Here is a 17,108-nt window from a genome sequence, read left to right as displayed (position 1 = left end):
TGTTGTGGGATAGATAGACCTTCTCAAACCTGATAACAAAAGCGAAAAACATCGCTGTGCGCGTTCATGTGTTACTGAGTGTCTCTTTAACGCGCACTGGGGCTCTCCCGCCCATGCCCAGACTGCGCTTTCATCCACGTGATCACCTGTAGCCATTCAAAGCCCAGTCTTGTGGACGCGCACTGCCTCGTGGCCGCGCACGTTATGTCTGAATTATTCTTTCAAGAACGCGTACGTGCGCGCACTCGTGTTCTTTGTGTGGCAGCGTAGCGAAGCGCCAAAAGAGTGACCATGGCTGATGAAAAACCAAAGGTGAGCGACTACACATTGTCTCAGTATACCAGCTTATTTAACCAGATCTGTGGCATAGGGGTCCATAGAAAAAACGGACATTTCCACATGCTCTATTTATGTTAGTAAAGTTGAGAGCTAAATTTCAACTACTAGCTATACCTACTTTGATATACCGGAAGGTTTGTGAGCGCGCATCCATTGGCGCGCAGGTCTCTTTCTGCTTGGTCACACACAGCCAACCAGCTGGTGTCATCCTGGAGTGTGTACCTCAATTTACGAACACGAGTGTGTGTTTGGATGGCTGTCCATAGCTTGTGTGTGTGTGTGTGTGTTCATTTGTCCAAGTGGGAGAAAGTTTGTGCACTCAGAAGTGGCACTAGTTAGAACTGGTAGCACTAAGTCTACAGTATATTTGTGTTTATATCAGGTTGTGCCCAATTTTGCAAGCCTTTAACAGAATGTAAACAAAAGGAAAATGTGCCCCAGGAAAGATTTTAAAGTATAGTAAGATATATGGAAATTCATAAAAAATTTACATTAGATAATGAAGTTTATATTTAAAGTGCTTGGTAATGTCTGTTTTTGCCTAGCCCAGTCATTTAAAATCTTAGTGTGTAGCATTCAGGAGGAGCTATTAGAAGAAGTGGAATATATTCATAGTTGTGTTTTTAGTTAAAAGTGTTTTTTTTTCTTACCTCCTTTAGCATAGGATGTACTGGACCATCCTTTATGAAAGGAAAGAGACAGTGCTGTCCCATAATTCCTTGTGACCTTAATCTAAATACAGTTGAATTCTCTTTCCGTGCAACTTTCTCCTTCACATCTTTCCTTGATTTTGAATTTTTGTATTAAGGTTAAGAAAAAGTCATGTGACATAATTTTTTGAGTATTTGACAGCAGCCTAAAAATCATTGTGTTTTTGTTACTTGAGAAAGAAGGGGGTCCGCCACATTCCACTGTCATGTTTCTGCCATAGCACCAGACGCTGGCTCCAACGAGAACTTTTTACACTGTAGTTTGTCCAGCACACTTGTAAATGGGAGGTTGAGGCAGGGGCTTATCAGTCATCACCTCGCTGATAGATGCCTCTAAATCCTACACATTGTTTGAAAAGATCTAGTACTTTCAGTATTATTTGCAACATTGACAGCAACAGATTCTGACCTTGGTGACATGTTAGAGGTGAAGTTCATCCACTCTGAAGAAAGTGCCCATAACCAGTCCACTGTGGCTGTTTGACTTTTTATAATTATTAGTGTATTTTTTGACTGTAAAATGTCAACATTAATGATGACAGCTGCCCATTTCTCCCTGCAACCTCAGTCCAAAACCTGCAGTTCTTTACATTTCTGACTCAGTGGCCAGGAAATGATTATAATTAATAAAAAATGTAGAGGCTGCCTTTTTTTATTAGCTAAGCACTGGATTTTATCAGCTCTGGTTCTCTACGTGTATGTGTTAACTGTTTTTTTCCCCCCTGACTCTCCTGCAGGAAGCAGTCAAGACAGAAAGCAATGAGCACATAAACCTGAAGGTAGCGGGTCAGGATGGATCTGTGGTGCAGTTTAAGATCAAAAGACACACACCGCTCATCAAACTCATGAAAGCTTACTGTGAGAGACAGGTGAGCACGGCACAGTTATCAGCACACAACAAAACCATCACTGATTGGCTGTGAACACTCAAGATGAGGTCACATGTTTATGTCTTAAACTACTGATTTCCAATTGGGTGGGGGTTGCTGTGTATGCATTACATAGTATAAGGTAAGTTAAAAAAAAAAAGGCTTTTCACAACAGAGGTTAGTACATAATATAATTGTGTTGAGACCACTGGGTGTGTTCTTGTGTATACAGAAACTTTGTATTAGCTTTTACTGATGGCATTGCTTGCACTGTTTAGATAGGAACTGCTTCTTGATATCTTTTCAAATCTTTTTGGAATGAAAATTTGTTGCGCTGCATGAAATACATCTACTCAGTTACTAGATTTTAGGAACAATATGTTGGGTAAATAACACCTACATCCCGCCTACAGGTAAATTCTCACCAAAGCTCTTACAGTCTTTTAACTGGCCTTTTCCACTGCTTGCATTGCACAACATTTGAACAATGGATCCTCCATTATGTGTCCCAGTAAGCCATGTCAGCCCAGTGAGCCCTGGAGCTGGCACACATGAATGTAATTCAGCCGTTATTACCGTTAATAATGTTAAGTACACCTGAGCTTTTCCTGTCATGACAAATCAAAATGTTTGCCATTACAAATGCCAAAAAGAGAGGCATATTTTTTGCGAAGTTGAGAGGTCTGAATATTAACCCATCAACCGGAGGAGTCTGCTTCTAGTTATGTAGACATTTTGGATGAAGGTTTACGAGAGCTGTGTTACTACGTTATGCTGCATTTGCATCGTATGGAAAGTTATTGGAATTGCTTGTTGGTTTGAAGCAACAGCATTGAAGTATGCACCTGTTTGGTCTTGTCTGAAGACTTTAGCTATAGTAGTAAAGTAGTATAGTAACTAAAGCTATAGTAAGGGTAGTTATTCTCAGCCCTTTCACACATTACTTGATGACTCTAAATTTGTCCTTTTGTGGTACGGTCTTTGAAATAATGTACTGTTAACTATTCAAGTCTTTATGACCAGGAACTTTCAATTTTCAAAAAGTTTGTCATTATGGTTAGATTTGACATGAAGTTTTTAATTGACTTAACTTAATGGTAAGGAACAGTTCGTTGCGTAGGACAACTCGACACATCACAAATGAGATACCTTAAGATACTGCAGTATGCTGGTGGGTGAAACCTAAAAGAAAAAAAAGGCAGGTGTTTCTGGTTAAAGAATTATTCATCATGATCACGTTTTCAGTCATTTTTTCCTGAAAGAGGTATTGACTGTGGCCCAGCTATGCTCTGTGGCTTATCTTTTCACAGAGTCAAATCATTTCTGAATAGCTGAACACAGCTTAGTTCTTTACCTCTCATGACCCCCCCCCCCCCCCCCCCCCAAAAAAAAACAAAAAACAAAACAGTCGTCTTTATCTGTTTGTCTGTCTCTGATTCCACATGTTAATCATGAAAGGTATCTCATCTTAATATCAGCATTTATGAGCTAAATCACTTCTGAAGTTGCCCTTCATCAGACTATTTGCTATAATGGGATGCTGACTAATTCCAGTGAGGTAACAATGAGATAAGTGGCAGTTCAGTTCTTAAAATTATACTGTCACTGTTATGGCCACAAAAACGGTCCTGAGATTTATAGAAAAGTTTTACTTTCTGAAATATTTACCTAAAAGTTAAGAAGAGAATATCTAATGAAATACAAGACCTCAACTGAAGAATCATTTCCAAATGAGTGTTCAGCTCTCTGGAAGAATGGAAAAGCAATGCCAATATTGTCTATTTCTTGGACTGCCGGCAGGACAGAAAAGAAGTGTTTGTCATGCAGCTCATTTTTAATACTACAGTGAGAACCAGATGTTTTCCATTATTCCTTTATTTCTGTTTCCCTGTGTAGACAGTGAAAGTTTTTCCATGACCCTCAAACTTCAGCATGCATACCTTAAACATGGCAATAGTTGATTTAAATTGCGATAAATATAATAGTTATATTCTAGGCTTTTAGAATAGAAAATTCTATCAAATACTTTCTTTGTGCTGTTACAGCATGTAAACATAAAGTACACAACAAATTCCCCCCAAAATCAAACCATTCTCTCTTTGTATTACCCAAAATTATATTTATTTATTTATTCTTCTGATATGTTTACAACCCCATGTTTTTTCCTGTAAATGTCTTACACTGCTAAATGTTTTTGTATGTTGTTAGTCATAGTGCCCATAGAAACCCACTCAGCTGTGGTAAAAACAAATAGAAAACTCTGTGGTTTTATGCATTTACCTCACACTGAATCTCAATTTTTGGTGATGAAATCATGTCGTCTTTCATAGTTAAAACGTTAAGAGAACATAATAAAGTTAAATTTATAATAAATAATCAAGTTAAAGTTTAAAAAAAACATGTTAAAGCATCAGTTAGCAGACACAGTTGCTTGGTGAGACTGTTAAATGCCCAGAGAGGTGGTAAAAGTATAGATAGTGTTGTCTGTTCAACAGTTTATGGAAGGGAATTGGGATAATGGGAATCTTGGTGTCAACAAAGAAGTGACTGATTTAGATTTACAACAAAAGTTTTATGTGCTTATCTCTCCAGGGACTTGCAATGAGGCAAATCAGGTTCAGATTTGATGGACAGCCAATAAATGAGACGGACACACCAGCACAGGTAAGTATGAAGTCTTCAAACAATCACATGAATACTGAATACTGTGCTTAATAATAATAATAATAATAATAATTGGGAATTTCAAATTAATGAGCTTGCACATGCATCATCATTTGTGTTAATGCATTTGATGCAATCTTATGAAGTAAGTTATACATATTTCAGTCATGCATTTTTTTCGTCTTTTCATGGAGAAGCCTATATTAGTGATTTTTGGTTGTCCACTTTTTCCCCGTTTACAATGAATTAGTTACAGTCGATACACAACTCAAAATCTGCCCAGTGTATAGCCAACTCTGGATAAATGCAATTATAGAACAAAAAGTTAACATATTTATATATGTGTATATATATATAGAAGATCACATCTCTGTGTGCTGTGTGTGCTGTAGGAATGTCTGTAGGCTGCAACCAGAAACACATCAGGCCTTTGTGTTGCACAGTTGAGGACATGCTGAGCCTGTAGATGCCTCAGGCTGTCAGAACACACAAAGTTAAATTTCAGTCGCCACATTCTCAACATTGTGTAGAATATGACACTTCAGACAGATGCTGGGGTAGACGCACCTAGCGTGTTGTTGTGGTACTGTGCGAATTTGCCTTTGCACACTGCAGTCATCAAAGCCAAATACAATGTTTCATTATGGTTGCAATGGTGCCATTTTGCCTATGCAAACAAATGTGAGTTTTTGCAGAGCATACTGTGATCCTTGAGAGCAAATACCCTGTAACTACACCTCCCTGACATCACATGTGCCCCCCACCGTCTCTTTAGATAGAGCGTATCTCCTGTCATTTTTGATGTTTTGTTTAATAAAGGCAGCTTATTTTAAGAAAAGCAATGCAATTGGCTATTAAAATGAAAACAAGTACAGAAATTCAGGCTTATCAAGTCATGTGATACATGTTTACCTAACTTTTTTTTTTTCCCTTAACAGTTGGAAATGGAAGACGAAGATACAATTGACGTGTTTCAGCAACAGACGGGAGGCTTCATTTAATCAACCGCATGTATCATGATTCTCCTTCTTAACACAACCAACCTTCCCAGCCAGATACACAGCCGCTGCCTCTTTGCAACTTGTCCTATTGTTTCAACAGAATTCCATTCAGAAAGAGATGTCATTTCTCTGCTACACATAACTGCTGTATAGTATTATTATTCTTGCCCCTGTTACTTTCTGTTTTTGTACATAAACCACCTCCAGATCACCCCAAATTCAGGTTTTGATTGTTCATGCTGTATTGTGGTCAAGGTTAAGGACTTCCCAGTTTGAAGGGCTTCTTCTAAGGTTGCGAACAGATGGGTCTTTTGATAGACTGAGAATTAATAACACTGACTTAACTGATCAAATGGTGTTGTGCTAGATTTGGTCAGTGTCCAGCAAATCTGTTCTTACAGTGTACTATATGGGACTGGCTAACACTTAGTGAACTGTATACCCAATTTGGGGCTGGATTGTTGCTTCTTTTCTGTTATCATCAGAAAAATATTTGATTTTATACATTTTATATAGTAGTGGATGTGTAGAGAAATGTTTTAATGAATCATTTGACTAGGCCAAGCTTCAAATTTGGGAAGCGTGAAGAAATGTTTCAGTTAAATAAACAACTGTATTGTCTATTAAGATGTCTGTTAAAATAAAGCTATTGTCTTTTTCCAAGCTTCCACTAATTTTGTCTGGGTTTCCAGTGCGATTGTTTGACTTGGTCGTTTTGAAAGGGACAGAAAACAACAGATAAAACAATACAGTTGTATAACTTTGACTGCGAGCACAAGTTCGAAGCCTGAAAGTTTGTCTGAAAATGTTCAACAGCTGGAGGTCAAAGTTTATCCACTTCCTTCTTCACTCTTTAAAACATTTTGCAGCTTGTCATGATCAATGCTAATAGATTAGAGAGAAGAAAAAGCCCTCAGGTAATGAGGACTGTCTGATCACAGACATGAAGCTGAGAACTGCCACCAACAAGAGAGGCGAGCTCTGAGGTTCTGTCCAATCAGAGAGGAGTTCTGTGATGTTCTGTCCAATCAGAGCGGGTCGAACGCTGGTGGGATGGGTCTCGTGGGCTGGCACCGCAGAACCAACGGATCTGGTCTTCGTTATGTTTTTCAGTGTCGGGTGGAGTCTATATCCTGTCGCATCTCTGCGGGGAAGGCGGAGGATTCTTTTTTACTAGTTTTTCACTGACTTATTTCTTACTGCCAAGACATCGAAATACTCCTTAAAGATGACGACGACCACCACCTTTCAAGGAATGAGCCCTGGTACTAAAAGCAGTTCCAGGTAAAAGAAGCCGAAAACCTTCCACGGAGGAACAAAAGAAGTGTGATGCGGACAAGCCTCTCAGCTAGCAAACGCCTCTTTTCTGCCTTTGCTTAAAGGAAGCCTGCTACCTTACATTAGCTCGTTGCTGGCATGGCGAGGGATTTTTCTGGATTTAGCTAAACTGTCACATCGCCTTGCTAATTAACTTAATCTTATTGGGTGACTGGTGCACTACATAGCATTTAGCCACACTAAGTTAGGATAGCCTGTCTGAGCTTTTCTGAATAATTAGCCAATGTGAGTTTAATAGGGAAAAGGAGAGAAACTCGAAGGGATGTTTTCCATCTTATTTTTCTTGAGAGGGGGGGAAATGGTCAAAGCTACCTCACTTTATCGGCTCGACTGTCTGCGGTCGACTACTAAATAACTTTTGTAGTTGAAGTTCGGTCTACTGTCCTCCGGTGATTTCTGGATCTGCTTCTTTTTGTAGAGTTGGAAGTTGTTAACCTATACCTCTGTTTACTCTGTTATTCGTGGACGGTGTAGCAGTTTTCCAGTACAAGACTAAAGGTGCGGCTCGGGAGCAAGAGTCCATAGGAAGAGTCCTGGGCGAGACTTTGGTCTGCATATGTCATTATCAGTCATATGGCTCATTGTTGGATAGGGCTAATGGAAGTTTAGAGAAAGTCAGAAAACGTCCACTGTGCTTTCAATAGATATATCCACTCCAATGCCTGCGGTCAACGTATGTTATCTATCAGGTATTAAAATTAATGGAAAAAACATCTTCACAGGGCCACTCATCCTCCAAGCATGCAGTCATAGCTTTCCAGTAACCTTAAGTGATGCGTCTCGTCTGGATGCATTCCTGCCCCTTAGCAGCGAAAACAATGCGTTGCGGTTCGCTCATAAACGGGGCATGGTTTTGGCACATATAAACCAGATTTTAAGGAAAACTAGTACTTCTAGCCTTTTCTGAGTGTCGCGTCAAAACTCGGTCAGTCATTAAGCGTTTTGAAGTCGCATGCTGTTTTTTGATGATGCGGGGGCTTGGGTGGGGGCTTTGAGCCAGCTAAGCCTTTAAATCTTTCCTTAGCTCTTTGCTTTTGCTCCTTAAAGCCCCCTTTACGAGCTGCTGGTCATTTCCCCCGCTGGCCCTCCAAGGGGATCCGTACAGCAGCAACTGAATTAGGCTAAAATCTTAGTAGGCCATCAAAAGCCTTCTCCCCTGCCTTATCAGACATGCCATCTTTGGCTGTGGAACTCAGCTATATCTGCCCCAGCTCCACCTGCCTGCAGCTTCCCGTAAGCTTCTAAACATTAATGCCATTGATATTATTTGATATTATTTGCAGTTTTGTTCTAGGGTGGGGTCTGCTGCCAGGCAGCTAAAAGCTTTCCCCTGATCACAATCCATGTGGAAAGCATGAGCTCATCCTCTGGCCGAGAGCTAAAGTCTGGTTGAGGCATTACTGTCACAGCCAAGTGTGACGGACGCTAGTGGGTATACAAGACTTGATTCAGAATTCACGAATTGGATTTTTCTCCTCTAGTTCCTCTAGTTTCCTTTGCATTTCTGCTTGAAGAGCGGAGTTGTTTTTTGGACTCCATCTGCCCGCCTGGCCCTTGGACAGCTGCTCAGTGTGTCAGCTGGTGGCTTCAGGGACTCTGAGGAGAGGAGAGTTTGCTGGAAAAAAGAGGGAGGGGTCCGGCAGGGCCTCTGCAAACACACCAGTTTTTGTCATCCACCCCAACTGTCCTTCAACACATAAGGAAAATGGGTTTCCCTACCCATTAACGCGTTTCTTTTGTTCAGCTTGTGGTGGAAGGAATGTCGGTGTGAAATGGCCTTTGTTTATCATGAATTGGTCTGCATGCATGCCTTCTATATTGCTATGGTACGGTATTTATTAGATGACCTACATTCTCTGAAGACCTCAGAGTTTATACTTCCGTTGTGTAATATTTACTCAAAAAGGGGCGTCAAATTGAAATTGCTCATTTTACAAGTGGATTAACAGTGCTACCAGGAACTGATACCAATCCCTTTTGTGTCATTGCAAAGGAATCTGTGCTGAGGAGAGGTAGCAGCTAGCCAGCTAACTCAGTGATTATAAGAGACTGGAGTCAGCTGCAGGGCAGCGATTGCGACTGTCTGTCTGACAGGCTGACAGCCGGGGCTCAGAGAGCAAAGACCTTGCGGGTAGCCTGTGTGTTTTTGTATGTGTGGTATGTGTATAAAAGGGTTAGGGTGGAGTATTGAGAAAACATGTAGCTTGAGGCATCCTCATGTTATATTTGACTATTGATTTCTTTATCCTTTCACTGTGCAGCTGATCAGTGTCATGTGACATGAAGTCCACTGTGTTTTCGTTTTGTGCAATGGGAGCGTGATAGCAGGATGTCAATCGAATGGCATGATAATCTGTCATTTGTTGCTCTTCAGGGTACTACGACCACCTGGTGGGGAGTCCACCTTCACCCTCGGCACAGAGGACAACACGACCCCCCAGCGCAAGAGCAAGATGGCCTCCAGCATCTTTGCAGAACCTGAGGATCCCCATGCTCATCGGAGAAACAATCCACCCAGTAATCTAATCTAATGTGTCTAATCAAATTTAATCACTCTAACCTGTTTTAGTTCATTTGCCATGTGACACTACCAGAGCCAAAGGAATGAAAACAATAGGGGTTAGATTTAGAACAGTGATTCGAGTTTTGCTCCAAAGAGGGCATATCAACACTTATAAGAGGACAAGTCCAATCTTGCCAAACTAGACAGAGCTACCAGAAGCCTTAAGTAAGCAAAAAGCACCATGGAATTAATTCTTCTAACTTGAGCTAGGAAAAGATACAAATTGGAGTGTCATTTTGCATTTTTCCATTTAGGTTGTCAGAAAGAGAATCCCACAAGTGCAATAGCCAAAAAGCCCTGGAGTACTTGGATAAGGGTAATTTGAAGCCAGGCTTTGTTAAATGGGCTGAAGATCGGCCCTCAGTGGAAAGAAATAGGTCAGTAAAAAATGTGTCAGTTGGTGAAGTGTGTGACCTTGTATAGACACAGGGGAAGTTTTATTTTGAGTACATTAGGAGGGGCAGACAAATGCAGGAGCAGTGGATATGAGACCTGTAAATGGTTTTGAGTTCTCACAACAAACATAAAGCTACAAAGGCTTGACTGAAAAGTTAATGTAGCCTCACATTATTGTGCCTGCCGTTATGTTTATAATAAACCAGGTAAAGCTTTATCCAAACACAAAATATTCTTTTAATGTGCATTATCTTTATTGATTGTGATTACGGGTGGAAATTTTTACCCAGCTCGTCAGTGGTAGGCTAAGGCTCAAAGATTTGATTAAGTGCATGAAGATGAAAAGTCAAGCTGTAGGATTCCATTTCAGCTCAGGGCCGTTGGTTACTCCCAAGCCAAGGATCACATGTTTTCACACTGGCCGCTTTGTATAACACTGTTTACACGGTGTATCAAATTTTCTGGGTGTGTGGACAATGAAGAATTTACCCTAAAATTGTTGCTTCATCCTCTGACCTCTACAGCCATCAGCTGCTGACAGTAATACCTTTTCCTGCTTGCATTGTTTCACTTGTGTTTGGGTCAAGTTCAGGGGGAGCCTTCTCATAGTTGTCCCACTGTAACGGATACAACTGGATGAGGATATTTTGTTTCTGCCTGAATGAGCAAAGTTTATTACCAAAACATGTGTTTAATAAGCATTGTGCGAGCTGCCTGACCTGAGTATGAACTCTTACAGCCATCCTGTGAAGATCCTTTTTAAATAGACTTTTTATGCTTAATACATGTCTTGATTTAGCCTTCAAGAAACATGGAGAGGTGGGGAATGCTACAAAAATCCCACCATGTATCTGAAGCAGATATGTTGCATTTAAGTAGTATGGCTCTTTGAAGGGTGTGTCTCTGGGGAGGCTTGATAGTCAGGATCATCGAAGGTCTCTGTAGACTGTAAGCAGAGGTTATGCTGTAGTTTCCTCTGACATTGTTCAGTTTACGCTGGATAATCTGTAGACCTCAATGCAAACAGTTTTCCAGTGAGAACCGTTCACCGCAAGGTCTGGGGATTGCCCAGAGTGACTAAGATATTAGTACTGGAAAAACATGTTTTTGACTCCATCAGGTGTCATCTTTCAGTGCTTTGACCTCAATTACATTTAATCTGCTTGAACAGTATTGTTGTGATGACACAAACCAAAGAGATATGTCAAAACCCGATTAAATAAACATGCAAGTATCTTCATGGCTGCCACTCAGAGCAGTTTGTTGTTACTCATAAACATGAGCTATTGGCCAGGACTTTAGGGTTTTCACCATGGGTGGGTGATCTTGCAAAAAAAGTCATATTACAGTCACAGATTCACAGTCTCGATCCATGAACTAAATTGTTTTGTATCACTTTTGAATTTGAAAGATTACATTACTCTATTTCTAGACGGTTATTTGTTATTATACCATTCTAATTCTGCTAAATTCTGCACCTTATTTTATTGTTCACTCACAAACAACTTTAATCTGCTCGCTTTGCTTTTCCCTTCCACTTTCCTTCCACATCCGGTCTCTTACCAGAGTAACCGTGCACATGCACCTGCTTGCCCCGGCCCACCTTTTTCTGTGTCTCTCTCCCAGTGTCTGCTTTGTTGGCTTTGTTAGTAGTGTGTTTTATAAAAGCCGTCACAAAACACAACTTGAATTTTGGAATTCTTTCACCCGCTACAACTGCAGGTGAGCTGTGTGTGTGTGTGTGTGTGTGTGTGTGTGTGTGTGTGTGTGTGTGTGGGAGGTTTATCGTTAATGGCACTGGCACACATCACTTTTACAATACAACAGGATAAGTAGGCCTACATTAAGAGAAAAGTTGTGCCACATTCAGTGGAGAGACTTTATACCAGAGAACATCTCTTTCTCACTGTGTTTCTCTACAGAGCATTTTTGATTGTCAGTAAGGGTAGAGTGAGGGGAGATTGTCCACTAACTGTTCACAGGTAGCATTGTTTTCTTTCAGATAGGTTAAAAAAATAAAATAAAGCAAAAATTGCTGGGTGGCCTGCCCAAGTAAAGTCTATACGTGGGAAACACTGTGACAGAAGTAGGAGGACTTTAATATGTAGATTTAGGATGCCTTAAAGATCAATCACAACATAAAATCGTCAGATCGTCGACCCTTAGCTTTCAGATACCAGAGTTTTTGGTTTATTCAAATGCCCTCAAGCTTTTGTAATCAGAGAGGAAGGCATTGCTATCAGCAGCGGCATAATTGCGCTTCCTGTTTCCAAGCTCATTGACCAGTGAGGTCAGTGCAGTCATTTCATATCATCATACATTTATGTCGTGGACCCAGGAGATCTATAAAGTTAAGTAGAAAGCTATGTGATAACATAATGCATCGCTGTCTAGCCTGTGAATCTAGTTTAATCCTCTTCCATTTGGATATTTGTTGTTCAAGAGAATTGATCAGACTCAGAAATGTGGAGCCAATAATGAAGGAGCTTTTGTTGAGTGATAGAGACTCTCAACAGTACTGATTCACTTCACTCCATTAACAACAATGGCCACTCCTCTGCTTCTTCAGAAACATTGTTCCCCAGATGACAAAGACATTTTGTCCCCTCCCTGGCCCTCAGGGTGAGGGCTCAGCTCTTACCTTATGTGGCTTTGGTTACGACAGCCTGCTCCCCCACAGTGGGCCAAGCACTGTGTTTTAATGCTCTTTCTGCTAAAAGGGTGTGCGGGAGCTACAGTGTTATGTGAGTCTTGGCATTCAGGCCGTCTGCCTGGAATTGTTCCACTGCATTTCTGGGTCTGTAGCAGACGCCCAAGCGGATTTGGTGATGTTTCCTGTTGGTTCTCAGTGATTTTGTTGCGTGTTATTTCAGTCCATTTCCCTCATAATGCCGATGTTTGGTCAAATCTGAGAAGATGAGTTGTGTGCTGAGCACGGTTAGGCTCATAGGTTAGAAAAATTGGAATCTGGGGTGGCTTTGTGACTAATTGGATTATTGACCATATGGTATGACTCTGCAGCTTTGAAGCCTGAGTCATGTTTTGTCATTTGTCTCCCGTGTTTCCTGTCTAGTTTCAGTGTTATCTATTGGCCATAAAGAGATAAAACAAATAAAATGTCATGATGGCCAAAGTTTTTCCACTCTACTCAGCCTTTACTAAGGTTATTGCTCTGTTTACCTGTGTCTCCCAGGCGGGGCACCCACAGGAACCCTGTGTGGGGAACCCTCGGCCCCACTTAGGCGGTGCCAGCAGCCTCTTCTTTTCCCTAAGAACCCTCAGCCGGAACTGACCACCATCCACAACTCTGGAGCGGCCTTGATCTGGAACCAGAGACAAGAGGTACCTCTCATTGAGTCTGACAGGCACTGTTTCCAAAACAGAGCCACAGCCTAGTTTGGGCCTGAAAAGCACACAGTTGCAGATTAAGAATAATTCTGAACAGTTCATTGAGAGAACGATCGCTTTATCCACCCGTTTGAAACTGACTCAGGATGTTGTTTGATAGATATTCTTCACTGCCATTGGTAATCCCTCTGGAGGTTTGATTTTTATTCTGTTCCTCACTGCCTGACACGGGTGGAATTTTTTCTAAATCAGCAATTTAACCGAAGTATTTAAAAAACTGAGAAAAAAGAAGACATTTGTGACGAGATATGAGAGCACAAGGTAAACAAAGGCATGGCTTACTCATCAGAAATCCAGCATATCTCAAGGGTCAGAAAGCTCCATAGTGGTGTCATTAATTGTTGATTATTAGCTGGTGAAACCACTGAAGCTTCTGTTGCAACCCTGTAGATGAAGAATATGTATTTTTTCTGTGCATTATTTCCTCTTTTGGCTTTGTGGTTTACATAACAACACATCCAACACCACAAAGATTTAGCAGAAATTTTGACGTACCCACCAGCAGATTCACTGTGTTGCCACAAAGTAATAAGATCCAGATGTAGGAATACAGGAAGACATTTTTGTAAACGGATAAAAAAAAAGTCACTTTGGTTCAGTGATGATAACTGATGTTCTTGTCTTAATGTTTTCATTGTAGGTTCAAAATGGCCAGGAAGAAGCAATTGATGGTAAGTGTCCTGAACTCTGTTTATAAAGAGACTTTTAAGTTTCTGTCACACTCTCACTATGTCTAAACAGCAGTGCATGACTTAGATTATTCAGTAAATAGCTCCATGGTTCACTATAACAGATCAGGTAATTCCACTCTCCCTGCCTCAAAAAATAAAAAAATAAATATCAGACAGTGTTGACTGATCCTGTCCCGCACACTGCTGGCATACCATAACTTATTTTTTAAACACACAGTACACGCGATCTCCCTCTCTGAGTTAACGTCACGTGATCTCTTTGATGTGGTTTTTCCCTGTCATGATGGCATGATGGTCTGTAGTCAAGCAGCTGTTCTTTGATGGCAGGCTTCACTTAGTATGAAAAGCTTTTTATTAACCTCCAGGTGCACGTTTGCAAGAGAGCGGCTGGCTCCTCGGATAATGGAGGGTTTGACCGCACATCTCGGCGGACATTTAGAATTCAAAGCTCACTTATAAACTGCTGCTTTTTGATATGATTAGAACGTGTGTGTACTCTGAAGTTTCTTATGTATGTGTTCTAACACTTACATTTTGAGCAAAAAATATTGAGGATTTGAGCCGTTTTTATAAATGTTTATCTAGCGATCTGTTTCTCCAGAATTCTTTGAAACAAGCAAACAACAAGGCCACTGTTGACTGTACATAACTAGTAATGCATTAATAGGCAAGAAATACATCATAAAGCCATAAAAACAAATACTATAAAAGGATACTCACCTATGCAATGCAGGTCTATTTCCACCAACAGTTTTCTCTGGAAAACTGACTGTCACAAATACGGTGACCTCAGTGGAATACATAAACATCCTGTGGTAATCTGTCTCTTATTATTACAATCCTCCCATAAGTGTATATGCAGTGTGGAGAGAGACGCACCTGGCAACCGACTTGAAATTAGTGAAAAAGTAAAATGTTATTCGTGACATTTAAGTCGAAGAGGCCTCTTGAATTTTCACATTCGGTTATTCAGCCACTAATGGAAAACGAGAGCCCAGTGCTTCAGAGCTGTGATTTCATTACACATCTCACTGCCCTTACTTAAGTACTCTACACTTCAAAACTGAAATGCAGTAAACACATATTGGGTCAAAATCCTGTTAAATATAAAAAATGGTCACAAGTAGTCTATGCTAAAGCTGACTTTAGTTTCTTTTTACACACAGCCATTAATTTTAATGAATCTGAGCTCCCCCTGCAGAGTAGGAGTACCGGTAGTTAGAAGAGCAACAGTAACATCTCAGCTCATGAAATTCATGATCTGCAGTCACTGATCTGCTTTTAAATCATGTTTAAAATGTATTAAACTGTAAATTTTGTAGTTCCATTTATTTTCTCAAGGACAGTATGCTGGCTTTTCTTTTTGCAGCAGTTACACTTAATGCTCTCTTTGCCGTTCATTAAATATGAGTCACCGTTACATGCCTTGTCTGGTCATGTTTTTGCTGCTGCAGAGTGTCCTGACGGTGTGGAGCAAGAGGAGCAAGAGGAGCAGCAGAAGGAGAAACCACAGCCCTCTGAACCGTCGGGAGGTGCCAACGCTGCCACGGGCCGAAGAAACCCACCTGGTGGCAAGTCCAGCCTCATCCTGGGTTGAGACCACTTTTGGGTTTTTGGGTTTTTTTTTTTTGGTTTTTTTTTCATCGAACGCTTTTTTATTTTTTAAAGATCAGTGCCCAGTCCCCCCCCCCCCCCCACTCTTTCCTCCTCATCACCTTCTTCCACCCCCTCACCTACTTCACATGCACATGCGCCGTCACGTCCGTGGACCCCCGTGTCCGGTCCCTCCACCCTCAAACCTTTTGTTTTGATCCTTTTTTCTATTAAAAGAAGAAAACTGTTGACAAAAGCACTTTATGTATCCCCCCTCCCACTACCACCACCTTCCATCTCAGCCCATCCTGTAGTGCATCGCGCCTGCTGGGAAAGGCATGACGTTTAGCTTGTCCCTCATTCTTCCCTGTTGTAAATGGTAAAGGAAAAAAATGCTAAAAAAGATTTGATGCGTGGATTTCTAAATACAATAAAGATTGATATGAATTTCCTGTGGCTGAGTCTTTTTCTTTCTTTCATAAAGTAATAGGTATGTGATAATATTGTAGGAATGTTTGATCAAAGTGAATATTGCGGTTCAGGGCGGAGAAATATAAAATAATGCAGTTAAAGGCACATAAAGTCGACTGCAGGCTCGAGATCATCAGTACTGCTGATTCTCATTCTCAGTTTTCACATAAATGGTTCAACACACAGAGCGAATATTATTTATGGACACTGAGATGGAGCCTGAAGACTGCGGCCGTTGAGAGCAGACACAGGCTCTGTGACTGGAAATCTGCCCAGCCAAAGTAATCGCACAAAGCTGAGTCCAATTCTGCCAAAAGAGAAACTGCACTGCATCTTTTCATGACATCATGCGCTGGATATTTGGCTCTCTTTGCAAAGTTTCTGATTTAAGATCGGTGTTTTGCATTTTGTCGAGAATTTTAGTTGAGGTTTCGAAAACAAAAGCCAGATTCATAAGGTGAAGTAATTCATGCAAGATGTAATGTTACTTGTGAAGCATCAGTGTTAACAGCACTCCTCAAAGATGGCTTTATTTGGAAATGCTTGTGTGAGCTCCTTTGGCTTCTCAAGCAGCGTTCAGGAACATACAAAGTGGCTTAAAAAAAAGTGTCAAAAGAAAAGTGGAAGTTACATTCTATCCAATGATATGACTTATAATCAATGACAGTTTTCAAAATCACAATTCAGTAGTGTTTGGAGAGGAGAGTCGTTCTATCTATTCTCAGGTGAACCTGTAGTTCATGTAATTATGCATATAACTCAGTTTTTGGTGTGAAATGCAAAAAGGGGCTTCTCTGAAAATGTTTCTGTAGCTATAAATGTCCCTTCTGATTATGACCTTACAATCACTTGGATTTCATCTTGATTTGAATGGAAGTGTGTTGTTCACTTGACCACTCTTTGTAAGCCTCGTACTGTGAAGCTGAAGAGGGCAGATCATCACCCACCAATGATTTCACAGTCTTTAGAAACACGACCTGATGATAGAAATGGGTAATTTGAGCATGTGAGTTTAGTATTTTTTCTGCAATTTTTCATGCTGTGCTCACCTTCGGCTTCACCAA

At 40.7% G+C, this 17,108-nt stretch overlaps 2 protein-coding genes and 1 long non-coding RNA gene across 3 annotated transcripts; all 3 read left to right on the top strand.

Annotated features, from left to right (window-relative positions):
- The first annotated feature begins 178 nt into the window (after positions 1-178).
- LOC124073038 (small ubiquitin-related modifier 2-like) lies at positions 179-6,246 on the top strand. Its single transcript, XM_046414935.1, has 4 exons — positions 179-312; positions 1,787-1,918; positions 4,511-4,582; positions 5,521-6,246. Exons 1-4 carry the CDS (start codon positions 292-294, stop codon positions 5,581-5,583), a joined length of 288 nt encoding a protein of 95 aa, XP_046270891.1. The 5' UTR covers positions 179-291; the 3' UTR covers positions 5,584-6,246.
- Positions 6,247-6,664: 418 nt separating this feature from the next.
- On the top strand, positions 6,665-16,025 carry LOC124073037 (jupiter microtubule associated homolog 1-like). The gene is made up of 5 exons (XM_046414934.1): positions 6,665-6,867; positions 9,296-9,438; positions 13,074-13,222; positions 13,929-13,959; positions 15,435-16,025. The coding sequence occupies exons 1-5, from the start codon at positions 6,812-6,814 to the stop codon at positions 15,575-15,577; spliced, it is 522 nt and encodes a 173-aa protein (XP_046270890.1). The 5' UTR covers positions 6,665-6,811; the 3' UTR covers positions 15,578-16,025.
- On the top strand, positions 9,445-11,107 carry LOC124073039. Its single transcript, XR_006845633.1, has 2 exons — positions 9,445-9,649; positions 9,739-11,107. It is a non-coding gene; the product is annotated as an uncharacterized LOC124073039 (long non-coding RNA).
- Positions 16,026-17,108: the final 1,083 nt, after the last annotated feature.

Source organism: Scatophagus argus, chromosome 16 (genome assembly GCF_020382885.2).
Source record: "Scatophagus argus isolate fScaArg1 chromosome 16, fScaArg1.pri, whole genome shotgun sequence".
NCBI lineage: Eukaryota > Metazoa > Chordata > Actinopteri > Scatophagidae > Scatophagus > Scatophagus argus.
This window is presented reverse-complemented; position numbering and strand designations above follow the sequence as displayed.